The sequence below is a fragment of the Myotis yumanensis genome, unplaced genomic scaffold (genome assembly GCF_028538775.1).
Source record: "Myotis yumanensis isolate MYYU_CA2020_CCGP unplaced genomic scaffold, mMyoYum1.0.hap1 SCAF_6, whole genome shotgun sequence".
In the NCBI taxonomy this organism is placed as follows: domain Eukaryota; kingdom Metazoa; phylum Chordata; class Mammalia; order Chiroptera; family Vespertilionidae; genus Myotis; species Myotis yumanensis.
The window spans coordinates 727,611-742,740 of record NW_027223757.1 but is presented as its reverse complement, the minus strand read 5'-3'; the positions used below and the strand labels follow the sequence as shown (position 1 = coordinate 742,740).

The 15,130-nt window shown below is 59.8% G+C and overlaps 1 protein-coding gene across 14 annotated transcripts in view; it reads left to right on the top strand.

Annotated features, from left to right (window-relative positions):
* Positions 1 to 11,185, top strand: part of AFDN (afadin, adherens junction formation factor) — a 107,012-nt gene extending 95,827 nt beyond the window's left edge. For 4 of the 14 annotated variants that reach the window (XM_070417337.1, XM_070417333.1, XM_070417334.1 and 1 more), the window contains 4 exons: positions 3,960 to 4,094; positions 6,587 to 6,869; positions 8,507 to 8,591; positions 9,489 to 11,185. In XM_070417337.1, the coding sequence (XP_070273438.1) occupies positions 3,960 to 4,094; positions 6,587 to 6,869; positions 8,507 to 8,591; positions 9,489 to 9,624 (639 nt within the window). In that variant the 3' untranslated portion in view covers positions 9,625 to 11,185. Of the gene's footprint in view, positions 1 to 92; positions 129 to 3,959; positions 4,095 to 6,586; positions 7,065 to 8,506; positions 8,592 to 9,488 lie in introns of all 14 variants that reach the window. The other 10 variants (XM_070417328.1, XM_070417325.1, XM_070417338.1 and 7 more) reach the window with 8 other exon arrangements.
* The last annotated feature ends 3,945 nt before the right edge of the window (positions 11,186 to 15,130 follow it).

Below are 15,130 nucleotides of genomic sequence, written 5' to 3'. Positions count from 1 at the left end.
CCTCGGGAGCAGGGGCAGGAGAGCGAGGCTTGCTGGTGGTGGGACCACTGACCTAACTCTCACCTCCTCTCTTTTTCCTCTGTCGCCTGCAGCAGACTGCTGTGCCAGCAATCTCTGTTCTAGATTTGGTATGTTCTCGTTCCTCTCCCTCGGTCCTTTCCTGTCCTGACTCCCTTTTCCTTTAGTGGCGTTTGTGTTCCCAGTAGCTGCAGTCCTGGGGGCCTAGACCAGCCTGTAGTCGTGACTCTAGAGCATGCCTTTGACTGTCCTGACATTGAGTTTTTCTTTGCTTTTCTCCTTTCATTTCGTGTAACTGTTTATGGTTTCGACCTTTTCTCAGTTTTAGTCATAAGTTGATTTTGTGTATTAATAGTCACAAATACACGAGCAAATGGAAAACGTTTGCAAAGAGGACTCCATTTCATTCTTGTTCCATTAGAAATGGGTTTCAGGTGTTGAACTGCTAGCAACTCAGTTGAATGGTGGGGCGTCGCCCGTGAAGAGGTCACTAGGACGTGACGGCCGGTTGCTGGAGTGAGAGACCCAGTGAGCATGCGTGGGCAGGTCCCCCTTCCTCACGGCAGCCCGTGCGCTGGGCAGACTGGCAGACCCAGTGTTTTGGAGACGCACCCAACACACAGTCAAGATTCTCACCAGGTTTTCTGGGTCCTGTTGTGCTCTTTCTGCCCCACAAAGACTCATAAACTCGGCTGCTAGGGACCGTGCCTTGATGACACGTTCACGTGGCTGACGGGCTCTCCGTGGCCAGTCCCAGCTTCGTCCTGTTGCCAGGTGAATGGTTCCCTCGCTGACGCCCCTCCCCCCTTCAGAGACATGGGGCTCTGCCGGTTCCTCTGGGACGACCCAGCGAGACCCTCCCTCCTCGAGCATCCAGCATGCAAGGGGTGACTTAAATCTAAAGGCTTCAAGCAGGAACGGGCAGGGAACCTCCTCGAGAGCTGCCCCTGCAGAGGGGATGAGGTGGAGGGACCTGGGAAGTGGGAACTGGCCCAGAGCTCCGAGCCGAAGGGCGGAAGGCAGGCAGGCGCCTCCTCCAGGCGTTAGGAGGACACAGCGTTCATGTCATGCCCACCGTGTGTGTGGGAGTCAGACCACAACGTTAATATGAGCGTGGAACATGAAACAGTCGCCCTGAAAAACTTGGAAGGGCCGTGAGCCGCCCCACCTGCCCGGGTCCTTCCGCTTCATCTCTGCCGCCGAGTGCTGCAGCAGCTACTCCACAGGCCGCGCAGCCCCTGGTAACAGGCTGCTTTTCCTAAGTGTTACGGCCTCCACCCGGCTGTGGAGGGCGGCTCCCCCTCCTTCCCTGCCTGTGGACCGGAGAGTGGCTTTGTCCTCCCCTCTCCGCCCGGCGGTGGCTGCGGGCGGGCCCTGCCCCGGGTTAGGCAGGTGCCAGAGGCGAGCGCTCTGGTGGTGACAGAGGCGAGCGCTCTGGTGGTGACGCACAGCAAGGAGGCCCAGAGGACAGCGGTTTCTTAGGGACGATGTGCTCATTAACAGACTCTCTTTTAAGTAAAAATGTCAGACAGTGAAGTGTAAGTTAAAGGTACAAGTTAATGTGTTTGGGGCACAGAGTTATAAACACATGGATCTCACCTCCACACACTCTTCCTTTGACCTGGAAGTCCTGTGAGACGTGCGGGCGGCCAGCAGAGCGGACCGGGTCAGGCTGTACCCTCGCCTTGACCCAGCAGAGTTCCTGGCTGAGGCTCCTTTCAGTCGGGGTGGTCTTGATTCACGCCATAGCGATGACTAGCCGTTTAGATATGTTCCTCCAAATGGACTTGCTGCCAGTGGCTCTGCTCCCAGGGGACTTGTCCTTCCCGAGCTCTGACTTCAAGTACATTAAGGGACGATGTGGTTTTTTCTATTACAAGGGGGTTTTGTTTTGGGGGGATAGTTGTAAAGCTGCCTATCTTTGAGGAAAAAAGCAGTCTGGGGTTTGAACACAAACACTGTGTAAAGCCTCGTAGCAGACTTGGAGGGGCGGGCGGGGGCTCATTGTGGCGACATCCCGCCTTCCTCTACAGTAGCACCCGGGAGCCACAGGCAGCTCCTTCCCGCGGGAGGAGAAGAGGGAGGGTTCTTAGGAGAAAATGTCTGTTTCTAGGTTGGAGGGAGCATTCGTACTGTTGTTTCGAGGATTGTAATCCTTCTCTCCCAAGCCCCGACTGGCTGCCTCGACGTGCACTGTGTTCTTGCTCAGAATTTCTTTTCAATGAGGCCCAGAACGTGCAACATGAAATTGGTCTGTGCTTTACTAGTGACTGGGTAACGGAAGTACCTGCGTTGCACTGATGCAATTTTACATTCTTCCATCAATTACTTTTCTGTAGAATATTCAGTATCAGCTGCATCTTACTTTATTTTTTGTCTGGGTGCTTTTTGTCATCGTTTGTGCTGGTCACTCTGAACGCCCGCCGCCCGGTGACGTCAGGCCTGTGTGCCCCTGGAGCAGGCCCCCGCCTCTTCTTCCTCGTGGCCCCTTCATTCTTTCCCCGTAGCTCCTGTTCCTCCTGCAGAGCTCCCCGAGCGCCCGCACCCTGACACCCCGGGCTCACCCCTCGACTGCACGGACGAGGAAGTAGAGGGCTCTGTGGTGGGTGGAACCTTAATCTCTTTCTAAGATGGTCATTGTGTGAGACAGGAAGCAGCCTGGGGGCCGAGCCCGTTGCTTTCCCATCAGGACACAGTGTGCTTCCCACAGAATCACCAGAGCCAGGGCTAGGTTTTGTTTAAGAACAATGCACTCGCAGTGGAAGGGAACACTCGATAGAGTAACTAACTCCACAGCTGCGCACACACCTGCGGGCGTGTGAGGGTCCCGCAGGGGTTGGGCTGAGGGAGGTGGCCTCGGGCTCAGCTCGCTGCTGTGAGGGGCACAAGCTGTGGGGGGAGGGAAGGGAATAGGGTGCCGTGGGCGCTGCCAGCCGGGTCCCCTGGAGAGAGAGACAGGGATGAAGAGAAGGCGTTCAGTGGCCTCGGGCTCAGCTCGCTGCAGTGCCCGAGGGGAGGGGAGCCGTGCGGTGCCCTCCTGGTGAATGAGCGTTTCCTTCGGTTCCTGTAGAGAAGGTGTGTCAGCTGCAGTGAGTCGCAGAGAAATGTGACCAGGAGGGTAAAGGAGCTGAAACCCAACGGAAGTCTGTCCTGGGTCCTGAGGTGCCCTCAGGACTTGAATGACGGGAATGTGCGCGGAGAGATTAGGTGGCGACAGGGATGGGTGTGAGACAGAACCTGGCAGGTGGTTTCCTGGAAATGGGATGCTGGTCTGCAGCTGGTGGTCGTCCCCTCGTGGGCGTCCAGGCAGCACAGAGAGAGATGGCAGAAGGCCCTCCCACCGTCCCGTGCGGTTCTGTGACCAGGGTGGGAGCCTCCCAGGCAGGGAAGGAGCTCATGGAGCCCACGACGGGTCCAGAGGGAGCTGGTGGCCGAGCGCCAGTGCAGAAAGATGCTAGAAGCTTGGTCCCCAGGTGCACTGCCACCCTGCCCTGCTCATGGGTCCCGGGCTGCCCCACACAGAGGCCGGCGTTTATCCGCCACCTGCCACGGTGCAGGCTTCTCTCTCCACTCGTGTGGAAACTAAAACGAACACGGACGAGGCTGGCTGAGTGTCCACAGAGCCATGCCCAGGTGTCTGACGTTTGCATCTGTTCATCATGAGCTGGTTAACGTCACTTGACTCATAGAAGGTCGTGCTTGTTTGAAGCGTGGATGTGTGAGCGAAGTTCCTTCTCCTTGGCGCCACGATCGTGGGAGGATAGCTCGGGGTGGGGCCGGCTGTAGGCGGCCGCTTTGCAGTTGTCGCACTCAGTGTGAGTTGTGTCTCAGCCCTGCTTTGACCCCGTGTCCGTGTTGCTCTGTGCGTGCGTCTGCGTGTCGCGGTGTGTGCTGTGTGTCTGCCAGGAGCCCCCAGGAAGCTAAGGTGAATGTGTTGTCAGTTACAGGACGAGGAGCGCCGGCGGCAGCAGCAGCTGGAGGAGATGCGGCTGCGGGAGGCGGAGGAGCGCGCCCGGCAAGAGGACCAGCGGCTGCGGCAGGAGGAGGAGCGGGGCAGGCGTGACGCCGAAGAAAAGGTTATGGTCCTCTAGGGCGTGCCAGGTGTGCGGGCGGAGCAGGGCCTGGCCAGCCTCCACGGGACCACCCGGCCCGCTCCGGCCCTGCCTCTCCTCAGCTGTCTCCAGCCTCCTTGCTCTCTGCGTCTCTGCCCGTGGACCGGGGCTCTGTGCTCCTGATGGGGCTGCTGTTTGTGGAGGTGCCGGTGGCTCAGTGTGGCTCACCTCGCGCTGGAGCTGTGGGAGCAGCAGGGACAGCGAGACAGCCTGTGGACACTAAGTATCCCAAGTAGATCCTTTCCTGAGGGTACTCCGTTCTAGTTGGTACAGAGCAGGTGGCTTCTCCAGGCCACGGAACGAGAAACATGTACCTTGGTGGTAACCTGCTAGACACTCTGACTTACCACTTGGTTTCCACGTGTGGTGGTTTTAACTCGAGCAATCCTTTAGCGGAACTTACAGTGACGGCGATTCGGCCTGTGCTGGGGGCTGGGCACTGCCCCGTCGGCCCGCGTGGGCGACTCCACCACCCGCGTGCTGGGCAGCCCGGCCTCTGCTGCTTCCCTTCTGTGAAGGTGGAGCTCCAGTGCCACGACTTCTGATGGGAAAATCTAGTTTTTATTGAAAATCCCTTCTTTGATAGACCTGTGAACTGTATCAATAGAGCCCCTCCCCTCACACCCCGAGACAGGACTTGCAGGAGCTGGTAGGACCCTAATAGCTGAGAGGGAGGCTGGCAGGAACGGGGACTCCTGCAGCTGACAGTAGAATCACGGTGGTGAGCGGGTCTGCCTTCTGTAGGCCTGGCCTTTCCCAGAGCCTGGCCTGCTCCCTGTGTGTCTGCACAGCTCGGGGTCCCGGGGCTGAGCTTCCAGTGAGGCTCCCCGTGTCTTCCCGGGGGCGATGGCGTCACAGAGGTCGCCCCTCCAAGGAACCCAGGTTCCAGAGGTGGAGACCCTGGGACCTCGTCTGTGTGTGTGATGTTGCCTCAGCCCGCGCCACCCCTGCCCGCGCACCAGGCGGCCCCGGCTCTGGGTGCTGAGGGCGGGTCTGTGCCCATGCTCTCCCACTGCTGCCGATCACGCCGGACACTTTCTTTCAGCTTCTGTGATTGAGTGGCGGCATGGAAAGAAGCTGAATAACCTACTTTTTTATACAGAATGTCCCAAAGCGATGGGTTTGCTTTGTTATAGAAAGACGTTGGCTAGAACAGAGGCTTCGCGGGCCCTGTGATCAGACCTGCTCCTGGTGCAGCGCCCGCTGCTCTCCGAGGCCCGGGCGGCCGCAGAGCTCCCCCTGGAGCTGATTCCACACCCCAACGGGACACCTATTTTGTGTAGAAAATAAGAAAAAAAAGATTTTCCTTTAGTATGTCTCAGTGTAGACAGAGATAGAGTGAGAAATCGGGGCTGGCGTTGGCTTTTAGAGTTTTCTCCCTCCAGAGGCGAGGCTCTGACCAGCTGGTGTGTGTGCCCCGCTGTGTGCATGCTTGTGCACGTGTGGGTGTGGGTGTGGGTGTGGGTGTGGGGTCTGTCTGGAGGCAGTGGGGGACACTACCACTGAAATGGGGACTAAAAACGTTCATCCTGACGCCAGTAAGGTCCCCAGAATCGTTCTCTGGTTGAGTGAATTGAAAAAGCTGTGCTCCCTTCTGTAGCGTTGACCATTCTCGTTAAGGCCGGTTATTCTGTTTGTTCTCTCATCGCCTTTCTCACTTACTTTTTCTTGTGTTCTAAGACTTCTGTCAATCTAACAAAATTGTGCTGTTACCTTTTTTAATGTTTTAATGATTTTAACACTGTCAACTGGAGTTTTTGCAGATGTATGTCAGAAAATGTATGTGTCAAAATACATCTGAATATCTTGTTGCTGTTGCTCTATTTTTCTGTCTGTCGGAGCTGAAGACCTGAGTGTAGACTGAGAACTGGAGGGTGTGTGTTAGAGGCACCGGGGGCACGAGCAGGGCTGCCGTAGCTCCCAGGGCCCTGCTGGTCCCTGAGTGAAGGAGGTGAGCAGGAGCATGCCCTCCTGGAGGAAGGACTCGAGTCGGGGCAGTGCCAGCATGTAGGTGTAGGAAGCCACGGAGCCTCTGTCTGGCTTTGTTTGTCCTTAAACGCAGCAGTAACAGGTAAGTTACTATCCGAACAGGAACAGGAGAGGGGCAGAGACCTAGAGGAGCAGAGGAGAGGGAAGAGGCTAGTGGGACGGTCACAGGGACAGGGATGGAGCAAGAGGCAGGGCCCGGGAGTCCCTGGAGCGTCTTCGTTTGTGCTGTTGGCAGTTTTATGTCCAGTGACTCCAGACGGAATGGAGGTGTGCGTGAGCCTCAGGAAGCCTGTCTCGGGCCGATGGACCGTCTCTGTCTGGCTCTTCCTCCTTCACACTCTCGTTCGTCGTCAGTGTGGCCCTGGGCTGGGACTGACCAGCCTTTCCTGCCCCGCAAGGCCCAGTGGGGTGGCTGTGGTCCCCTCTGACCTTGTCTGACCTTTGCACTTTTCTGTTCCCGCCTGCAGAGGCGACAGGAAGAAGGGTATTACAGCCGCCTGGAGGCCGAAAGGCGCCGACTGCACGACGAGGCAGATCGCAGGCTGCTGGAGCCCGAGGAGCCGGCCCTGAGCAGGCCTCCACTGCCGCGGGGCTACGAACCCACGGCCCTGCCCGCCCCGGCGGGTGCGCCACCCCCCCCACCACAGCGCACCACCTCCTCCCTGCAGGCGCAGGCCCTGTCCCCCGACTCCCTGTACACCGCCAAGCTGGTTGCCTACACCGAGGAGGAGGAGGAGGAGAGCCCCGCAGGTCAGGATGAGTGCTCCCGCTCCAGGACGTCTCGCGGGCACCTTAAGCCGCGCCCGGCCTCCGATGGCATCTTTCTCTCCAACTCCTTCCAGCCGCCCTCGGCCAGTGCCAACAGTACTGCCCTCAGAGCAGGCCAGCCCCCGCCCCCTCCAAAGCCAGCAGGCTTCTACCATCTCGGCCACTCCAGGGCTAGAGGTAAAGGGCAGAGCTGCCAGGCCTCCCTCCTGTCTTGCTGATTGGACCTTGGCATCTGCACACTGCGCGCTGGAGTATGGTCCGTCTCGGCCAGTCGCTGGGAGTCTGAATCGAGCTGATCGGTGGGCTCAGCATGGGGACCTCCCTCTGCCTCGATCGCAGTGTCTGCTAGTCTCCCCCGTGATTCGCACTCTGAACCCCCTCTCTCACCCCCACAGCAATCAGGCCTCCTCCCTCCTCGGGCGTGAAGTACTGTTGGTCTTGCCTTCATTCTCTGCCTCTTCAAGTAATTGCTTGTTTGGTTGGACATGTGCCCTTTCCCCACTCCTGGTGTCTAGAGATAAGGTTCTGCTTATTAACAGCCATGGGACACACTAGCTTTCTGCTGCTTTAACGGACGCAGGGCTCTCTGCTCTGGGCCACATGCCTGTGGGGGCGCAGCAGAGACCCGAGCAGTGGCCAAGTGCCAGGGCCCAAGACCAGGTCACTGCTCTCATTGTCCTACCTCCTCCGAGCTCCGCGGCGCAGGCAGCAGACCTTGTGGGCACACGCTGGCCTGGGGTCCTGCCTGTGCCAGGAGCAGGGCCGCTGGTGCACATTCGGGGAACACGGCTGAGGTAGCACTGAGTTGAATTTAAACTACAGATTCTAAGGCCTTGTCACGGGCAGAAGATTTTTTAAGTGGGATTCTTCCCTACTGAGTGACAACCCATAGAAAGACATCACTGCTGTCAACGTGTTAGGACTTTAATGATAGATCACTGGGCAAGATGAGCTCACTTGGATGCCTTCCCCTTTGTCTGCATCCTCCTGTGGGTCTTCACAGCCCTGGGCGCGGAGGGCAGGTCGGCTGTGTTCACACAGGCGGCGATTTTGTGCCTGTGGACTAGTGTCCACGCCAGGGACCTTGGTAGCCCATTTGTTTAAAACATTTTGTTTAATAATTACAGCCATTTATTTTGGGGGTGGGGGGGGGGGGGGCTTCAGTAGCTGCCCTGAGAAGATTCACTTCATCGTGCAATCACTTCTTAATCTGTAGGTCACGTGCACTCGGTGACCTTGCAGGAAAATTCCTGGTGTTGGGAGTGTCTGGAAAGTTCTGCTGCCCCCCACCTCGGCAGTCTTCTGTGGGTTCTTCTCATGGGTTCCTGATATCTGTGAATTTACTGATCAGAACTTTTGATCGTTACCACCTGTGGCCTGTGCTGGCTTCTCTGCCCCTAATGGCCTGGGGCAGCACCGGGAGCAGTGATTGGACGGCTCAGGCCACAGGGGATGGGAGTGGCCATGGATGGAGCTTTTGTCTGATTTGAAGCGCTTTCGCTTTCTTCATTTAGCAACTTAAAATGCCTTTTCTTCTGTGGGCGCTGTGTCCTTTCCGTGAGCACAGTTTTCGAAATAATGCAACTGCTTTAACGCTGACTTTTTCTCTTACGGAAAAGGACCAAACTCTTTCACGGGATCTTCTGGGACACTGGCCGGTGCTCATGATGCTCACTGGGACCCGAGAGAGAAGCTGTCTAAAAGGTAATGCGTTTGCTGGACACGCCCCTCTTTCCCTCCCTCCCCTGTGGGCATGAGGCTGCCCTGGCCGCAGAGACTAACCAGAGCCGTAGCACCTTCACGCCGTTTCCGCTCCGTGGGCCGCCGCCGCCGCGTGCTGGGCTGTGCCCGCCCCTCAGGGGAGCTGCCCGGGGAAGGCCTGGCTGAGGGTCCGAGACGAGGCTGCGACTGGAGGAAGTTGCTGTTTTTAGGAAGGAGGAGGGTGTTTTGCCCTTTTCCTACGTGGACTTAGACCAGGGGTGGGCAAACTTTTTGACTCGAGGGCCACAATGGGTTCTTTTTTTTTTTTTTTAAATATATTTTATTGATTTTTTACAGAGAGGAAGGGAGAGAGAGATAGAGAGTTAGAAACATCGATGAGAGAGAAACATCGATCAGCTGCCTCCTGCACATCTCCTACTGGGGATGTGCCCGCAACCCAGGTACATGCCCTTGACCGGAATCGAACCTGGGACCTTTCAGTCTGCAGGCCGACGCTCTATCCACTGAGCCAAACCGGTTTCGGCCACAATGGGTTCTTAAACTGGACCGGAGGGCCGGAACAAAAACATGGATGGAGTGTTTGTGTGAACTAATATAAATTCAAAGTAAACATTATTACATAAAAGGGTACGGTCTTTTTTTTTTTTTTTTTTTTTTTTTTTTTTTTAGTTTTATTCATTTCAAACGGGCTGGATCCAGTCCACGGGCCGTAGTTTGCCCACGGCTGACTTAGAATTTACTCATGATTTTAATTCTAGGAAAGTCAGGGCAGGAATAACTGAGAACAAGTCTCTCTCACTAAACTGTTCCCTGACGTTAAACTGACTCCTTGGTGACTGGTTCCCATGGTGACGAGTAACCTTGTGCCGCCCTCTGCAGCCACGAGGCAGGAGCCCCGGAGAACCTGACCTTCAGGGAGCGCCAGCGCCTCTTCTCCCAGGGCCAGGACGTGTCCAACAAAGTGAAAGCCTCCCGCAAACTCACGGAGCTGGAGAACGAGCTGAACACCAAGTGAAGGAGGAGGCGGGCCTCTGCTCCCCGCGCCCTCCCGCCGGCTCTGTGGGGCCCCTGGTGTGTCCAGCTAGGCAGTGGCTGGGGTTCAGGATGCTCAGCCCGGGAACTGCTGTTTACCAGCGAGGCCACATGCGCAGTGGAAACACTGCGCTCCTGTGACCTCCCACCGGGGGCAGGTGAAGGGCAGGAGGTGCTGAGGCCGCGCCCCTTCTCCGGGAGCACGGAGTCCTGTTCTCTTCTCAGAAGCCTGCTCCCGCTCAGAGAATAGCTTGAACTACCCAGAGGATGTTTGCACTACAGAGGGCAGCTGCGCTGTGGACAGTCCAGTCGGGCGGATCTGCCTGGAGCACCGGCTGCGGAGGGGGTGGGCCGAGGTCCAGCCTCCCTCCTGCCCCGCCTGCTCCTCGGGTGCAAGCCCTCCTGCCCCGCTTACCTATTTGATGGGAAAACTTTCTCAACAGAACATTTTGAGGCTTTAAGCTTAGGAAATTTTATTTTTATAAATACCAGATTAGTTCTATTAAACCACTGGTGATTTTGAAGGTGGCAGTTAGCGTTAGAACGTTAACTATTTCAGGTGCCTGAGGGGATCTGTGAGGAGCCAGAGCTCAGTGTTCCGTGAAAAGGAGCCGGTGTTAGGATGGTGTCAGGATGTGAGTCCTGGCGGAGGAGCAGCTGCTGCTCAGGGATTTTACATTCAGCCGAGAGCAGAGCGACGTCCCGTGCTGCGGGGTGGAGGGGGGCTCTGCCACCCGACCCCTCGTTTACGTCCTGAGAATGACTTGTGTGGCAGTTCACGCTATTTTGTACGCTCTGGTAGGATTATTTAATTTCCATTCGTTGAATTATTAGTTACCACTGTCGTTTGTTCAGCTGTGACTGTGTGGCTGATGTCGGGGAGGCGGACCTCACTCTGTTTTATATTGTGTGATGTTAAATGGTAAATTACTTTGTGATTATGATCAAATTTTCTATGGACAAAGCCCTGAGGTGGGGTTGGGAGGCTTTTCTGTGCCATGTTGCTGTCTGACAGATGTGTCTGTTAGAAACCCGCACACTTTCATGAAGGGGGAGGGGCTTCCGGCCTGGGACCCACGGGTGAGACTGTAGGGTAAGCCTTTCCAGGGCGCGTGTCAATCGTCCACACGGCCAGGGCTCTGGTCGGGGGGAGGGCAGCGGAGGGGCCTGCGTGGCTGTGAAGGATCGCACTGTGCAGGCGGCTGGAGAGCAGGCTCCTCCCAGGCACCTCAAGACACTGGCAGTCCCACAGGGCGAAGCCCACATGTCCCCCAAGAGATGCTGTGGACCAACTGCTGTTCTATTAACATATGGAAAGGCCCGCGCCCACCAGCACGTGAGCGACATGTGGACACTGCACAGAGCCCACCAGCACGTGAGCGACTGCACAGGCTGCGGCTCAGACCGAGGCGGCGGCCTGCCCTCCAGGTGGGTTGGGCCTTTCATGACTGCACTACTGTGGACGCATCCAACTGCTGTAGCTTCCATTCTACTGTATTCCAGCCCAGCCTATTTTTAATAAACTTTGTATGTATTTAAGTGCATTTGCTGTTGTAGATTTTAGTAGCACTGGCGAGATTATATTTGTAATCTCCCCCTCCCTCCTCCCTGTCTGTCATTCACTGAACAGGAGCCCGGTGTCCTGTCCTTGGGGCAGTGTTCCCAGGTGGTCCCTGGAGCAGGCGATGCGGCGGGACTGGGGGGGGCGGGGGGGGGGATGCCCTCAGCCAGCCACTGGGGACACTGGTTCCACGTCCCCCACAGCAGGTCAGAGACGGTACAGAGTTTGCATAAACATGCAGCTAGTGACTTGATTGGTATAAAGAAGAGGGACAGGGCACTCGAGGGTTTAACAGAACAACCCCTTTTGAGTCGAGATGGCAGCCTTTTTGGGAAAATGAAATTCTTCCCTTTGGGGAGCTGAGGCTGCTGAGGCAGAGGCTGCTGAGCCCATGTCTGGAGCCCAGGCAGGGATGTGCCAGCTGTGGGTGGGGGCGGGTGCAGGAGGCCGAGGTTTGTGCCCTTCATCCAACTTCCTGCCGGGTCCTCCTGAGGGAAGCCTGGTGGCCGCAGGCCGGGGCGACAGGCCGCAGGAGCATGGGTGATGGCACCCCTTCGTGCTGCTGTGAGTGGGTCTGAGCGGCAGGGGACTGTCGGGAGCAGCTTCCTTTAGAGCGGCCCTCGTGGTGCCTCGGGTCCGCACCTGTTCCCTGGGCGGTTAAGTGCTTATGGAGGCTGTGGGGCAGATGGCCCCACCTTCCACTCGGGTAATGAAGGTAAATGCACCAGCAAGTACTCCTGCAGCAGAGGGAGGAGCCTGGGAGCCCTGAGGTCAGTGTGTGGCTTTAGAGCGCTGCCTCCCCATTGGTCCCCGCCAGCCTGGCTGTGCGGGACGACACCCAGAACAGCAGGTGAGAACCGAGCCAGCGGGCGCTCGGGGCTCCTGTCGTCTGTCTTGGTTTTGTGTGTTGGTTTGCCTTTATTTCTATGAAGTATCACAACCTGAACACTTGGAAATTACGAACGTGGAGTAGACGTGGAAACTGTCCGAAACCCTGGAGGGCCTGTGGCTACAGAGTCCGACGGTCAATGAACCTGTGATGTCTCCTCCTTTCAAGTTGTTTGGTTTCCAATAAAATGCGAGTGATGCTCAGAAGACGGGGCTCTGCGCCTGGTTTCCCTCCAGTCGGTCCTGCAGCCCCACCTGTGGCCACGGGACAGCGGGCCCGCACAGCAGGAACCGGGAGGAGGCAGCGCTGCCCAGGGAGAGCCCGGGCCTGAGTCCCGCCCAGTGACCCTGTCCCTGCAGGACCCCAAGGGAGCCCCGCTGAGCGGGGGCAGAACCCGGTGCCCTCGGCGCCAGAGGCCCTGCTGGGCTGAGCTCCCCGGTGGCCCTCGGCCTGGGCCTGGCCCGCCACTGCGGGGGCGGGGGGAGGGGGGTCGTTGGGCCGGGCCGCTGGCTGGGGTTGGCGACCCAGAGCCTGAAGGTCACAGGCGGGAGAAGCATTTCCCGGGAACCCCTGCAGCGGGCGGAGACCCCCCAAATACACGGCCTGGCGCCAGGCTGGGCATCGCTGAGGACAGACCCAGGGCAGAGGGGGGTCTCCCTGAGAGGAGGGGTCCCCGGGGTGGGGGTCTCCCATCATCTCCAGCCTGGCGGGCAGTAATGCCTGTGAGTCCGCAGCTGCCCTGTTACGTTTGGAAGAGATGAGGGTGCAGATGCTGGGGAGGGAGCTGGGCCCCGCTGCCTGGCTGCCCCCTGTCCCTCCGCCCCGCCCCCTTCCGCTCCGCCCCGCCCCCTTCCGCTCCGCCCCTTCCGCCCCGCCCCCTGTCCCTCCGCCCCGCCCCTTCCCCGCCCCCTGTTTCTCCGCCGCCCCGCCCCTTCCGCTCCGGCCCTGCCCCGCCCCCTGTCCCTCCGCCCCGCCCCCTGCACGGCCAGGTCCTTCCCGGGAGCGGCTCTTCGGCTCTTCCCCGCGGCCACTGCCTCCCTCGCTGGCGGCCGCGGGGACTTAGGAGGAAGCAGGAGACATAACCTTCATGGATTTTATGTTCGAAAGCACCTGTCCCGGCGCTGACACGTTCCCGAGCGACGCACCTTTCAGCGCCGCCTCCAGCCGTGCGCAGCCCACCGGCCCTGCCCTGCGCTGGGACCGCGCTCCTGCCCGAGGCGGGCCGCCTGCTGGTGCCGGTGCCGGTGCCGGTGCCGATGCAGGAGCGGGGCTGGGGGTGGGCTGAGGGCGCGGGTCCGAGGGTGCACTCCTGCCCCGCCCCCCGCCCTCACTGGGCTCCAGGTTCGCTGCCACCTGGGCGCCTTGGGAGAGGGGCGCCCCCAGTCCTGCTTCCTGTCCGGGGCCTGGGGGGCTGGGGGCGCACTCTGCCTCCGGACCCTCCCTGGGCCTCCGCGCGCCGCGCGTCTGTTCCGCGGGCGCCGAGCTGTGCCCTCCGCGCGGGTCCGGGTCCTCGCGCGCGTTCCGAGGCCGCGGACCTTGGGGAGAAAAGCAGGAACGTTGGCCCTTGGCGCCGAGGGGCCGGGGCTCCCGGAAAAGCGTCCTCGGCTTAGCTCCCCCCCTCCCTCCCCACCCTACCCGGCGCCCCAGGCCCGCCGAGGCCGCCGCCCTGACCCCAGGAGGTGGGCGATGCCAGCGGCTCGCGGTGGGCGGTGGGGGCGCTTCCCCGAGCGGCGGGCCCGGCAGCTGCAGCGGCAAATGCAGGTGAGGGGCTGGGGCGACCTCCGGGTGCCGGCCCCGCCCTCTGGCCCCGCCTGAGCACAGGGCCTGGAGCGGTGAACAGCAGGCAGCCGCATGGGGTGGGGCCCACATCGTTACCCCTAACCACTGGGCTCCCCTGCTGCACCCGAGGGGGCGGTGGGCTACCCGGTCTCCCCCTGCTCAGCTCCTGCCCCCCTCCACCCAGTGCTCACTCTCACCCTCACCCCCACCCGCACCCCCACGAGGCTCCTGCCCCCCTGTGTGCTGTGCTGAGAGCCAGAAGCGGGGACCGGCATGATTCTGATCCCTCAGGCCCTGCCCCCCTGGGTGAGCGAGCACAGGAAATGGTGGGTCACTAGCCCCAGATGAGTGGACGCTGTGGGCGGATAGTAGCTGCTGCCCAGGCAGGTGCGGTCTCCTCAGTGTGTGGTGCAACCGCGGGGCCCACCAGGGCCTGGGCGAGGGGGGGGGGGGGGGGTGAGAAGCTGGGAGGGGCTGAGGGCAGCCCCCCTGGCAGAGAAACCTGAGCCTGGAGAGGCCAGAGGTCAGCGCCCGGCGCAGGCAGGGCCCTGAGGACCCTCATCCTGAGGCAGGAGGGCTGAGGAGGCAGGAAAGAGGGGAGTCACAATGAGAGCCACGTTCTGAAGACAGCACCTCATGAGCGAGGTGGGGCCGGGGGGACCCTGCAGGCCGCCGGGAGAGGTCAGGGCTTCCCGGATGGGCGGCAGGATGAGGCCCTGTGACCTGCCCCAGCAAAGCCAGCAGCTCGGAGCCCCGTGAACGGCTCACAGCCGGGGGCTGGGGCTGGCGGTGCCCCCTCGCTGGCTCCTTCCCACAGCTCCACGTGAGGCTCCTGCGTCCTTTCACGGACTTGGTCCTGGGGTGGGAGTGGCCACCGATGACTCTGATGTGGACACTTCTCCCTCTTTTGGTTGGAGGCCAAAGAAGAACGAATCGTTGAGCTGGAAACGGAAAATGCTGCTCTTCACCTGAGACTGGCCCAGGTAACGAGCCACGTCTTGTGGCTGAGCTGTGAGGCCCAGTGGGCGGACCTCAGTGGTCAGTCTCCCACGGCCCCTGCCCGCCCCATCTGCAGCCCGAGCTCCCTGCTCTCACCGCCCCCCTGCCCTCCCCTCCCCTCCCCCCCCACCCCCCCCCCCCCCCCGCCACGTGAACGGTGCTGGCTGGGCAAGGACGCGTTCTGTCACCAGGGAGCCTGGAGTGGGCTGTCCACGCCTGACCACCTGGGCTCCTGTAGAACCCCCACTGGCCTGGCACTGT